General features: G+C 34.6%; 1 protein-coding gene across 1 annotated transcript in view; it reads right to left on the bottom strand.

Annotated features, from left to right (window-relative positions):
* The window catches only part of UBE2E2 (ubiquitin conjugating enzyme E2 E2), a 369519-nt gene that overhangs the window by 340854 nt on the left and 13860 nt on the right, over positions 1-14805 (bottom strand). The window contains exon 3 of the mRNA XM_032408792.1: positions 11841-11891. Coding sequence (XP_032264683.1) covers positions 11841-11891 — 51 coding nt within the window. The remainder of the gene's footprint in view (positions 1-11840; positions 11892-14805) is intronic.

Below are 14805 nucleotides of genomic sequence, written 5' to 3'. Positions count from 1 at the left end.
AAATAAATAAATAAAATCTTAAAAAAAAAAAAATTACTATTACTGTATTTCTGTAAGGTAATAAAATATTTCTTTAAAAAAAAAAACTTGTCTGTCCCTTCTCCTACCTCAAATCCCAATTATTGGCAAAGTAGGATCATAACACTGCTTAATATCATTTATAAACCAGGCTGTTGCCAGATATTTACTTAAGTGATACACAAGGGCTTGGCCAGGAAGGGCAAATCTTTAATCTTAGATTGGAGAATACGTCAACTAAAAAGAACTGAGAGAGACTATTCCTATTGTAACAGCCAAACCCTACTCAAGGCGGTTAACTCCCAAGCTCCTACGGTTCTACTTTCCCAGATTTTAGGCCATCTTACCCTGCCGTGGCAGCCTCAGATTAATACCAGTCCCCCTCCTGCAGAACCCCTTACTCACTACTTAGCCACCTGAAATCCAAAAACTGCTCCATTTGCCTGCTAACTTAAGCCTAATACCGAAATGTCAATTGCTGAAAACAATAAGCAGTTTTGCCACTCCTCAGAAACTTTGTCCTAGCTTCAGGCAAGGATTATCCTCCAGCACTTGCAGTTGAATTCAGTTCACCACTTGGATGTCACCTTCTTTCAGTTCACCACTTGGATGCAGGTCTCAGCGCATTCTGCTCTGATGCATTAGGCCACAGAATTTTGCCCTACCTACAGACATGACAATCATCTTTTCATACTATTGGACCAAAGTTTTAAAATAAATGTCTCAGTCAGTGGTCATAAATGAAACAGGCAGTCCACATGTATATATAAAGAGATATATATATATCTTTAGTGTACTCTGTCATTTGAAATCTTTAAAACTTTGAATTTTCTTTTAATCCTAAGATTTACTAGCTTATAGAATAGTTACTTTAGAAAAACACATCCCCAAAAAACCCACAAATTTTCTTCATTAATCCTTTTTCAATTTCTAAGGATGAAAATAATATTTTTCCAGAACCAAAGGGAAGAGGGGGAAACCATGAGGATCCCAGTTTGTTACACAGTTTGATAGTCTTGAAGGTATGTATACTGACCAAATAATTATTCAAGAAATTTGCATCAGACGATTAACTTAATTTTTATTAGAATTTTATTAACAGTAATATTTTTATTTAACTATGTCTGAGAAGTGGTGTTTATGAAACAACATGTAATAATCTGGGACCTATCAAACTAATGGATATTAACTTATGTCCCTAAGCCCCATGCCAGGCTCTTATTTCCTCATGTTCTTCATATGTTGTCCTTTTTGTATAAATTTAAAAGTTATGAGTAAAGAAGAAAATAAAAGCCTCACTTACTAATTTAGATATGGAACTGATAACAAATAAATAAGCTGCTTTAAATATGTCAATAAACGGTGTAAATCACATACTACATATTCCAAAAGGACAAAAATGAGAGAGAAAATGAGTCACAATCCATAGGTGAAAAGGATAAAGGTGATAAAAATATACTTCATTTGGCTAGGGTCCAGCAGCTGAGAAATACCATTCTAATACTACTTCACATCTGATACCTGAAAATCCCTCTGAAATAAGCAAACAGATTCATTTTTAATTCCTCCAAAGATGAAGCAGGTATTACCTCCTAAAGTCGTCCGTTATTTCTCTGGACAGCTCTGACTGAAGATGAAGCCTTTTTATCAAGAAGAAAATGGTTTCCTTCTAATTTAACACAGCAGTGCTAGTTCTACTCCCTATAATCACACAGAATAAAATTAATCTCTCCCCAATTTTATGGCTCTGAAAACAGTTAAAACACAGCTATGGTGGCCCCCTCACTTCTCCAGACAAAATAACTCCAATACCTTTCCAATGGACTTCATAATCATGGATAAAAATTCTCCATTTTCTTTGTCTGCATTAATTATAACTAAATTTTCTGAGCCCATAAGACACATCCATCCTATCAATGAAATAAGCAACACACTGAACTCTCAGAACTGAATGCTAGTCCCAGCTTTCTCGTTAAACTGCACATGGGAAGTGCCACCTTCTCTCTGGGCTTGAGAGTGCCAGACCATATGCTTTCCAGTTTCAATATATTATGAATCCATCTAAAAACAATAATTTGCAATATTGCTTTTATTTTGTTAAAAAGTTAAAAATAAATATTTACCCAATACTTTATAATATATTCATAAAGACCTTTTACTTAACTATGGGAACTACATGTGATGATCTAAAAATAGCAGTATTTAAAAATCCTTGACACTTAGAATACAATGGTGGCTGGTGGGAAGAAAGGAGAGAAGGGGGACAAGTACTTACGTGGTATAATTACATAACTACAAGCACAATTTTAAAAGGTCAAAATTTACCTAAAATGGAAATTAAGCATAAATTTAAGCTTGAGAAGTTCTAGTCTTTCTAGATCTGTGCTGTGTAATACAATAGTTACTCATCACATATGGCTATCTAAATTTAAATTAAGCAAAATTAGAAGTTCATTTACTAAGTGAGATTAGCCACCTTTCAAGTACTAAACAGCCATATACGGCTAGTAGCCACTGTACTGAACAACACAGATACAAAACACTTATATCACAGAAGAAGTTCTACTGGAGCAGTGCTATTCTAGACAGATTCACCTCTATCTAATTTGCAAATGAAAGACCTGCCTAGCAAAGTCTCAAAACAGTTGGCCTCTAAAGTCAGAAACGCCAAAACTGAAATCCTGATTCTGCCACTTACTTATTTTGTGACCTTGGACAAGTTACTTAATCCCTCTAAGCCTTTCTTCCCATTTATAAAGCTAATAGATACTAGGTAGTAGATACCTCAAAGTTAGTCATAAAGATGAAAAGAGATAATGCAGGTAAAGCATTTCGCACACAGCCTCAAACACTGGAAGCATTCAATAGTTGTTAGCTCCCTAGTATAATTATTCACATATAGGTACAATGAACATCAACTAAATGCTAGGATTTGAAATATAGAGACTGAAGAGAGCATTCTCACCCAAGTGGGTAAAATAGATAAAATAGTTGTAACATTTTACAACTCAGGAGAACTGAAAACAGTGCGGTGGGTATAGGAGAAGTGGAAAGTGCTAGATTCTAGCTGGAGGGAACAGCAGGTGCCAAGGCAGGAACCTTGGCTCTGATGTGCGAGCTATGCCTCTCCTTTTGGTCATTTCACACTATTACTAGGCTTCGTCTTCCATACAGGTCAGAGGGGAGGGAGTCTCTACACTCTATGTATTGAAATAGAAAATGAATTTGAGGGGCACCTGGGCGGCTCAGTCATTAAGCGGCTGCCTTCGGCTCGGGTCATGATCCCAGGGTCCTGGGATCGAACCCCTGCGTTGGGCTCCCTGCTCAGCGGGAAGGCTGCTTCTCCCTCTCCCACTCCCCCTGCTTGTGTTCCCTCTCTCTCTCTCTCTCTCTGTCACTCTCTCTGTCAAATAAGTAAGTAAATAAATAAATATCTTATACATATCTTTTTTAAAAAAAAGAAAATGAATTTGAGCTTACAGCTTTGCCTAATTCAATTATTCATTTTAGCACAATGTGCTGCTTTTACACAAATGGGGATTTAGATATACCTTTAAAGCATCCCAGTAAGTCTCTAAACTATGCAGACATTCTTAATAAAAAATTCTAAATGAACAAAAAAGTCAAAAAACACACTTTGACAACATAAATTTAAAAATCAAAATTTCCATTGTTCTCAAAATAAAATACACCAACAAAACTATTTTACTTATTATTTGCAATAACACTTAGTTGATAAAAAATATTTAAGTTCATGAATGTAATAATCACTGTAAAGAAATGCATTGAGTGCACTAAAGAATACAGTTTTCAGGACAACTTAAAAGATAAAACAGCAATGTGAATTAAAATATCACATGTTAGAAAGTAATATGACACCTTCTATCAAAGTGCTTAAGTAATAAATCTGAAATAATAACCAGCTTAAAACTGGGCAAAATAAAATAAGTGATAAAATGTTCTGTTCCTTTTATAAATTATAATATAATCCCAGTGTGATCATTTAACACATGTTTTTTCAGACACATTCTTGTACTGCTCTTAAAACAGCAAAGAATTTTAAAAAAGGAAATAAAATATCAAAGACAGCAAGTAATGGGCAGTAAATTCACTTTATCACTCAACATTTTTCTTTATTATGAAATAAACATTTTAAAATCTATAGTTAAAGGCAGATATTTTAAAAATTAACATTTTGAAATAAAAAAGTAAAAAAAAAATAAAGTAAAAAAATTTCTGGTGATTTTATGGAGATAGTTATGTCTTCCCCAGTTCTGAAGTAAAGGTACATGACAGCAAACAATTACACCTGAAGTAACAGCACCTTAAGGCTCTATGTTGGCTATGCCCCAGGTGAAGTCAGCCTCAAGGTAAAGGCAAAAAGAAAACATACATATATTTTTGGCAGTAAGGAAGGAGAACACCTTTAAAGTCATAAAAAGTACAGAGCTGAAAATATAAACAAGCTTGAAACTCTTAATGCCAATGGAATATACGGTAAGACCATGTTTTCTCATTCTCTGTCACACTGTACACGTACTCCAACTCTATGGCTATCCAACCCACAGGTACTATTCCAAACAATTCTTTAGCTTTTCTAACCATTTAATGCATCTCAAATATTAAAGACTTTTGTCTTCATAAAGTCTATGCAAAACCACTCAACACTGCAGCAATGGAGTCAAGAACTCCTAGGAGTAAATAAAAAATATTCCTCAATTATCTGTACTAAAGAAAGGAAAGAGGAATATGAATAATTCAGTATCCTATATAAGACAGGTCCTCAATGTATATTTAAATTTTATCATGTTAATGACTCCTCAAAAGAGGCATTCCAGCCTTCTGCTAACCAATACACATTGACCTCACCTTTCAGTTATTCATAGTGTTTATTTATTAATCATCAGCCTCACTCCAAAAAGACTGATGGGGCTTAAAAAATTTATGTAGTATAAAAGTACAAAATGAAGATACACTTCAAAAACAGTTGGGGGGAAAGAGTAAGAAAATAAAATACAATCAGAGTTGAGATTTCTACACAAAACACAGTTAACTACTAAAGTCAAAAAGTAAAGAAGGCTATTAGCTTCTGGGCAACCAAAGTAAAGAGGAAAGCATTATCAATCTTAAGATTTGCAGAAGCCACAGATATTGGCAGTTTCTGCCAAGAGTATCATCATTCCCTTAGTCTTGGTTCTCCAAACATCTATATGTCTTATCTCTCAATTAGTTTTAGCCAATTTTTAGGATTAGGAACTATACCAGGATATCTTATTGTAGCCTACACTTGCCCTAGCACAGACCTAATATTAAGCCCTCAATAAATACTAAAATAAACTGTAGGGGAAGGTGACCTAGAATCAGGCTAACTGGGAAAAAACAATTTGGCATTAAAAGTGCAGACATCTGCAAACACTGAGTTAAGAACTGTCAAATGTAAAGAAATTCTTTACCTGAAAAAGTGCCAGTAATAATAATACTAACACTAAGACATGTATACCCACAAACACACACACAAGGGAGAGTGGTAGAAATCACTCTACTCAAAAAATTCCTTTTCAAAATGTTTTGGCAAAAAACTGTCTCATGGAATTCAGAAATATAAATCAAACATAATACAAATGATATTTTGGATTGCCTTGCATGTTGATTTTTTTTTCTTTACTGAGCCATAAATGACTAGCCACAAATGTAATTTTAAATGTATTTTTCTATCTAGTCATACATGTAAAATAATAAAGGATGAAAGAGTAGAAAACCTGGATTTATATCCAAATCAACTAGTTGTGCAACTCTGAGCAAGTTACTTAACCCCAGGATTCTCACAGAGCAATTGACAAGACTAAATGACAATAATATATGAAAATCCTTGAAAAGCTAAAAATGCCATAAAAAATATTACCACAATAACCAAAAAAGGAAAACAATTAGTGGCAATGATTGGATTTTTGTACTGGAGGTTCTTTACAGAGTTCACTCCTATATAAACGCTATCCCCAATTTCTATTTCAATGCCTTCCCATTCTGTCATATAGTTTTGAAAAATGTTAACCCACACAAACACATTTTCCCTACATAATGCTTCAGTTACTATGATCTGGAAAATACAATTTCCACTACTAAATGGCTCTCATCAACAGTAGGTGAGACAGTGGTTAGATTTATGTCCAGTCATGGCCTCTCCTATACTGGGAACACCTTAGATAATGAGTGAAAACAACGAAAAATAAATCTGAGAACTTCAAGTTTCTGATTCAAAACTTACTGCAAAGCTACAATAATCAAGATTCTGTGTCAATAAAAAGAAAAGAAAGACTATATGGTACTGGCAGGCATAAGTATAGGCATACAGATCAATGGAATAAAATTTAGAGCTCAGAAATAAACCTTCACATTTATAATTCATTGATTTTTCAACAAAGATGTCAAGACTATTCACTGGTGTTTTCAGCAGATGGTGCTGACATAACTGGGTATCCAGACACACAAAAAATGAATGTGGACCTTTACCTCACGCCATATACAAAATGGATAAGGATCAAAATAAAAATTTTAGCTAAAACTAAAAAACCCTGAGAAGAAAAATATAAGTGTACATCTTTGTAGTACTGGATTAGGCAATGGTTTCTTAGAAGTAACACCACACACACAAACAACAAAAAGAAAAAAACAGGTAAATTAGACTACAACGAAATTTAAACTTTCGCTTCAAAGATCACTATTAAGAAAGTAAAAAAAAAAAAAACCTACTCACAGATTAGGAGAAAATATTTGCAAATCACATACCTATACAGGACTTGTATCCAAAATAAATAAAGAACACTTACAACTCAGCAATAAAGACAAATAACTCAATTTAAAAATGGACAAAAGATTTGAGTAGACGTTTCTCCAAAGAAGATATAAAAGTGGCCAAAAAGCATATGAAAAGATGGTCAACATCATCAGTATATTCATCAAGATAATGCAAATCAAAACTACAATGACATATCACTCCATACCTACTAAGATGGTTATCGTCAAAAAGACAGACAAGAACAACTGCCAAGGTTGTGGAGAAACTGAAACTCTCAAACACTGCTGGTAGGAAGGTAAAATGGTACAGCCACTTTGTAATAAGTCTGGCAGTTCCCCAGAAGGTTAAACATAGATACTCTATGACTCAACAATTCGTATAAACCCCCAAAAATGAAAACATATGTCCACACAAAATCTTGTACACGAATGTTCACAGCAGCATTATTCATAACAGCCAAAAAGTGGAAACAATCCAAATGTGCATCAACTGATGAATGGATAAATAAAATACAGTATATCCACGCAATGGAATATTATTCAGAGACAAAAAGATAAAAGTACTGATGCACACTACAACATGGATGAACCTTGAAAACATTATGCTTCATGAAAGAAGCTAGTCATAAAAGACTACATTTTATATGATTCCATTAATACAAAATGTCCAGAACAGGCAAATCTATAAGAGACCGAAAAAACGGATACCTAGGGCTTGGAGTTGAGAGTGCTGGGAGGAAATGGGGAAGGAGTGACTGTTAAAAGGTTTGATGTATCTTTCTGGGGTGATCAAAATGTTGTAAAATTGACTGTGATGGTTAGACAACTCTGTGAATCTAGTTACACAACTCTGTGAATATAGTAAAAGCCACTGAATTTTACGCTTTAAATTACATCTCAATAAAGCCAATTAGTTTTTTTTTAAAGTAAAGCAGAGCCTGTGTTCAATGAGTAGATCATTGAAACATAGCAATAAAAAGTGAAAACTGCTCTTATAACTGAACTACATCATCTTTTTTTAGTATTTCCTCCTTACACTTCTCAATGACTAAATCAAAAATCAAAAGCCAAATGAGTCATTTTATCATAGTCTCTACTTCCAAAAAGTAGTAAGGATCTCTGTCATTTCCATTCTCATGCAGTTAATACAAACTTGGACACAGATCATGACAGAATTTGCATTTAGTTTCCCTACAGTACAAAAGAACAAGTTACCCTTTGGATGACAAAAGTTTTCATTTTAATTTGGAGATTTTTCTAGCTAACTCCCAGTTTCCCACTAGCATCAAGGAAAGGGAAATGAACATATCAGCACATTTACAGATTCAAGATCTGTGCTTTTGACAATTGGTGAAGAATCGTGACAGTCACGACATACAGTCATTTACAAGCGGCAGCAATTTTACCTATTAGGGCTCTGTAAGGATGTAACATGAATTTTCCTGGCTCCATCCAGCTAAGCTGGTGTGCAAGGAACTGAAATAGTGAGCAATTCTAGACCAATAACTCCAACTCAGCTGCCAATACGAAAACATTTACGGATCTGAAGAGACCTCAGAAGAGAGCCTTTGCAAATGTCATGGGTCAATTATGTTATCCACCATAAGAGTTGAAACCAAGCAAAATATATTCTACTACTTACAGGAAATATTCTAAATATACAACCAATTTCACCCAAACTATATATAATTTTCTATGCCAATACCCTACAGACCCTATCATTTTACGAACAGAAACTTTTTTCTTAGGTGTATCATAAAGTTTTGTTTTTAAACATTAACTCAGGCTTTAATCGGAAAAAAACCCAAAGATAACTGAATCCAGTTTTTAAAAAACTGTATTATTGCATTTTTACCTTAAAGACAACAGAAAAAGTGAAAATTGAAAGATATATAGGCATGTTTCCCATAAGAAGAAATAATTCAACCTATTATCAAAGTATTTTGTGGATGCTTTAAAAATATTTAGATTCAAGAAAAAAAAATTTAGATTCATTCAAAACCTGAAAGAAAAAATTAAACAATACCACAGCAGTTCCCCTAAAAATGCCTTACGTAAACATATCCATCTACACTGAATGATATAATCCAGAAAGACTTTATGTTCCCACCATGTCTAAATGACAGACTCACAGAATACTTACACACATACTAGTTCCTCCCATATAATTCCAAGAATTGTTTAACCGGGCATCACATAAGAGATGCACCAAAATTCAGAGATGCCATCTCTAACCTGACAAATACACACAACTGGCCTGTACTAGTCTGTTAAGTTTCCAGAAAATAAGAGTAAACCACACTCTAAGTGGAATGTGACACACAACCATCCCCACTGAGACAATAACAGATAAAATACCTGTTCCAATCTGTCTAAACAGGTAAACCCATAGATGTTCCCTCATACATAATCTTATCTGTGATAGTGAGCTAACAACTACCCAGGCAACCAAAAGGCAGGATTTAGAGAGGCCTGTGTGCTGGTAAAGGTAATAACAAAGAGAGTACTAGGGGAATGTGATTTTGACTCCCTCTACTAGGCAGATAACTTTAATTTAGTATATTTCTATAAATTAATTCATTAATTTCTATAAATTAAGTCATTAGGACACAGATGAAGGCAGCACAGAACTTTTAAAAATAAACCACAAAAGCACTATTAACTTTGTGCCAAAAATAAGTCAAACAAAAATTATGCTCTAACTTCTCTTTCTGAAGATAGTAACCGCATTCCCACTGAAATAAAGATGGGCAGATTTACTATAAACCACAATCAAATATTTGACACCAAACAATCCAAAGGCCACAGTAATCCACTTAACAATCACACTGACATCTATATTAAGTAGCACAAGTACATAGGACTTGTAGAACTAATCACCACTTCCCAATCAGCCACAACGTAGAGGATCCTTCGCTTGCCAAAGGGGAGCACCACATACATGAAGATGGATATAATCTTTATCTCTGCCTCATCCGGTTCAATCAATTATTCTGGGATCAAGAAAAGGAGCCAAAGCGACTGAATCACAAACCTGGCTTCTAAAGCAAACTTGTTAACTATCCAATCTTCATACCATTAAATGAATTTCCTTGCAAATTCCCACAAGCAGGCAAATTAACCAAAGTAGATATCTTTCTACAATGTTATATATCAATTATATCTCAATAAAACTGGGGAAAAAAAACAACGAATTAGGTATCTTTCCTAAAACTTACCAAAGGGCTTATTATGTGTCACATCCACGTTTTAAAACGCTTCATTTATAAAGAGTTTACATGACCAGTAATGATACCATTAACTGTGGCTTAATGAAAAAGTAAAACTCCAAATTTCAGACATTATAAACTTTTCTTTTTAACTTTAAATAGAATTGGTTTAATTATTTTAGTTTATTTAAATAATTGCCATTATGTAATTCCTTTCCTCACACTTGTTTTCATGCATGTTTATAATACACTGGTTTAATCAAGCTAAATTATTATCTGTAGTAAGTCAAAACTAAATTAGACTAATGTATTAGAAAATAATACATCTTATAACGAAGTTGCAGTCTAACCATCACATAATATTGTACGTGGATTTCATTTATTAAAAATGAGCCTTAAACAAGCTCATTAAAACAAAGTAGTTTATTTTGCCAGTAATTTGTTGTCAAAATTTAAGCAAATAAGTATATAAACTAAGTTCATATATTTACCAATTTAGTTGTAAAAAGATTACAAAAATAATATATGTGGTTAAACTATTTTTTTAAAAGATTCAAACCATTAAAATGAATACTGTCATAAGAAACAAGAGATTTTAGGTTTCATTCAAACTGGAGTTTTTCCACAATCAATCCATTTCCAAGAATTGGTGACCAAAGTGACCAATGATTTGCCATCTGAAAATGTCTTTGATGTAACAGTCTTAAGTGTGATAAAAAGTCTTACTGTTAAACAGTTTTACTTAACAAAGAAATATTTGTTCTATTTGAATAAAACATTCTTTGATTATTATTGCAAGGGTATATACTGTATATGACTCTCATGTAAAGAACATTAATTCACCACAAACATAAAAAGCCTTATTAGAACTTTTCCTACACAACAGTTTCCAACTAGCCAAGTATCAAATAGCCATGTGCAAAATTCTCACTTTCATTAATATGTAGAGTTGCTATCTTTGCTTTCACATAAAAATAAGATCAGTAAAATCAGAAATCATACCAAACAATAAATTCTACCTTCATTCAATATTAGCAACATATTGCTGTAATCTGCCCTCTCACCTTCAATCCACAAGACTACCAGTTTAAACTATGAAAACGCCATGATGGCCTGGTTCCAACACTGACCTCATATCAAAACAGAAAGAAATGTTTTATATGAGACCAAGAGCCAATCTTCCAACTATTGCATCAGACCCAAGATCTAGTATAAGGTAGGAGGTCATTTTTCTCCTCTTCCTCTACCTACCTGTATATCATTAATCATTTCCAGGCAAGCACTATTACTTCTTATAAACTCTGACCAGAAAATTGAAGAATGCGGTCATAAAGGAGAGAGTTTTAAATTTAACATCATTGCCTCAAGTCACCCATTCTTACTTAGCTACAGCCAAGAAATAATGTAAACCATGAAAAAACAGTTCAATGTTCCAGTACTTTTAAAATTCAATTTCCAACAAGGTAACAAGTGAATTATCAAATAGCAAATATTTTAGCCACACTATTATTCTACCATTAAAGAAATCATTTAAGGCCCCAACACCTATTCCACTGAAAAATAATTGTATTTGTTACTCTATAATTTCATTATCTTATTGTTATTGCATTACTGTTTGGCAACCCCACTATACCTCTACAAACAGACTTGATAAGTATTCCATTTCTGCACAGAAACAATAACCGTCCTCCACAGTCATTTAAATTCAAACTACAATGATATTTTACTAATCAAATTACAACAGTTGTACATCAGACCAACGGTTCAATTATACCTTGCGCAAAAGATACAAATAAATAAAAATCCGTAAGTACTTACCTACAGTTGGGAGGAGGGTCCAACGTAATCTCTGCAAGTTCCTTTTGAATTCTTTAAAATAAAGACAGAGTTATGTTAAAATGTCTTCACTGTCTTAGTAGTTCACTAAAATGTTATACTTTTACACAAATATTTCCCATTTGTATTCTTTTTTTTGAAATACTAATACTATATAATCATATATAATAATAACCAAGCCATAACTTCTGCCTTGATTTTGGCAATGCACCTACAAAGGGTAAAAAGAAGATTGCCCATTATCAGTACATGCAGCCTGTAGAAACAACACTAAAAACTTCATCTAACCAGGACACCTGGGTGGCTCAGTCGGTTAATATTCGAACTCTTGGCTCAAGTCATGATCTCAGGGTTGTGAGCTCAAGCCCCATGCCCAGCTCTGTGCTCAGCAGGGAGTCTGCTTCTCTCTCTCTCCCTCTGCCCCTCCGCACCGCTTGCCCACGTTCTCTCTCTCTCTCAAATAAATAAATCTTTTAAAAAATACTTCTCTGAACCACTGATAATAACCAAAATTTCTAGTGTAAATTAGATACCTTTGTCACATTATTTATGGATCATGATTTGCACTAGAACACCTCCACATAAGACAGAAAGATGATTATTAAGTTGAATCCAAGCATTCTGAGTGATCCAATCAACTGGTGAAGAAAGAATTATCAGGATCTCATTCCAACACCTGAAACTGCTATCCAAATATACATGGTATTCCTCCCTGAAGCCTCTAGGTTGGAGCAGATTGAGACTTTCCAATCTGACACTATTCCTTTTGCAAGAACTATCCTAATAATATGTGGATAATCATCTTAATGTCATTGCATTGCAAAAAGAACTTTTTTAAAAATCTGCTTTTGTCCTCGTGTTATTTTTTTACTTTGACTTTTAACTGCACCCAACCCCTTATATACATATACAAAGGCTACATTGTTTTATGAGACTAAGCAATCTCTTAACTATCATTCATGCATTATTAAACACAGGCTTTGTTAAAGCAAATACAAAAAAAATCCTCAAAACCACTTCTCCTTTGCTTTTTAAATATGAGGATTTGCTAACTGGACACCTGCTATCTGGTAATTATTGTGATGGTAAATGGATGACAGGTGACTAAAGTACCTTAAAAAATAAGAACCTGAACAAAAACATTTACTCTCAAACAATTTCATTCCATATCTTTTTCAATACAACAAACAAAAATACAGAAATAGACATGACTCCTCCAAGAGGACTGGCTTCAATTTCCTAAAGGAATTGAATGCTACTAACATAATTTTCACTTTTCTAAGCCATGTGATTCAAGGTTGGGGACGCATTACAAAGCTGAGCAAGACTAATAAGTTCAAAACCAAAAAAACTTTCATTTTAATTCTGCTATACCATTAATTGAGAGTTCTTGATAAAAAGACTGCTCACATCTGCATCCTCTCCCTCAGCCTCAATTTTCTGTCCCATAAAATGAAGAGGTTTATTCCCCATCCTATAAAATGAAGAGGTTAACTAGGATTTGTTTTATCTTTTTTTTTTTTAAAGATTTTATTTATTTATTTGAGAGAGCGAGAATGAGAGAGAGAGAGAGCATATGAGAGGGAGGAGGGTCAGAGGGAGAAGCAGACTCCCTGCTGAGCAGGAAGCCCGATGCGGGACTCGATCCCGGGACTCCAGGATCATGACCTGAGCCGAAGGCAGTTGCTTAACCAACTGAGCCACCCAGGCGCCCGGATTTGTTTTATCTTTAAAACATGATTCCTTCTAATACAGATTCTGTGATGTGTTCACATGCACATAAAGTATATACAGCCCAGGACCGACTGGGTAGCTCAGTCAGTTAAACGTCAGACTCTTGGTTTCAGCTCAGGTCATGATCTCATGGGTCTTGGGATCAAGCCCGTGTAGGGCTCCATGCTCCGTGGGGAGTCTGCTTCAAGATTCTTTCCTGCTGCCCCTCCCCCCAACCGCACACGGGGTAAGGTATACGGTCTCTCTCTCTCTCTCAAATAAATAGATCTTTTTTTAAAAGTATATACAGCCCATAATTAAATGAGAAATCTCAAAGATCTGATACTGGCAAACACCCTTTATGAATTTCATACAGAAGTCTAAAACAGGTACTTCAAAACTAACCGAGTAAGTCAGATTAATGATAGCAAACTGAGCACACACACATTCACCTCCCCCTCCTTCAAGATCCCACTTCGGGCAGGCAGGAAGGAGCAGGGAGGCAAAATACTGAAAGTGCAAAAGGGAATAAACAGCAAAGAGAAGGAAATGAGAATTTCAGTGTACTTCTGGAAGACAAAGCAGACAGGTGTAAATTAAACAGGTTGAGACAGACAAGAGGGGACTGCAGAGTGCTTAAGAATATAATAAAGACACATTATTGAAGGGTGGTGGGGAGAAAAAGACAACCAGAAATCCCAGAAGAAAAACACCTGTGTAAGAAAACCATAGACCAAATATGAAGGAAACTAAAATGTAAAACTTTTTTAATCAAGTAGCAAATGTTAAGGGGAAAAAAAGAGAGATTTGATCTATTTGGCCTAATGTTATGACTCGTTGGGTATTCTAGAGATCAAGACTTGTAGGAAATCTAATCTTAAAATTCTGTTTGATCTGGCACTGAATATTTAGTTATAGTAAATGCACTGGCAATTTATTGGTCTTTTACACAAAGAAGATGCATTGTAGTTGTGCTATGCAATGTAAATATTACTAACCTTCAAGGTGTAAAATTAAGTGTACCTAACTGAAACCAGTTTGAGAAGATGGAGGCAGAATGAAGGTATTAATATCCCCATTTTACAAAGTAGGGAACCAGAAATACTGTTGAAAATTGAAAGAATAAGGGGACACCTGGGTGGCTCAGTCGTTAAGCATCTGCCTTCAGCTCAGGTCATGATCCCAGGGCCCTGGGATCGAGCCCTGCATCAGGCTACCTGCTCGGCGGGAAGCC

This window comes from Phoca vitulina, unplaced genomic scaffold (genome assembly GCF_004348235.1).
Source record: "Phoca vitulina isolate PV1807 unplaced genomic scaffold, GSC_HSeal_1.0 scaffold10, whole genome shotgun sequence".
Lineage (NCBI taxonomy): Eukaryota > Metazoa > Chordata > Mammalia > Carnivora > Phocidae > Phoca > Phoca vitulina.
This window is presented reverse-complemented; position numbering and strand designations above follow the sequence as displayed.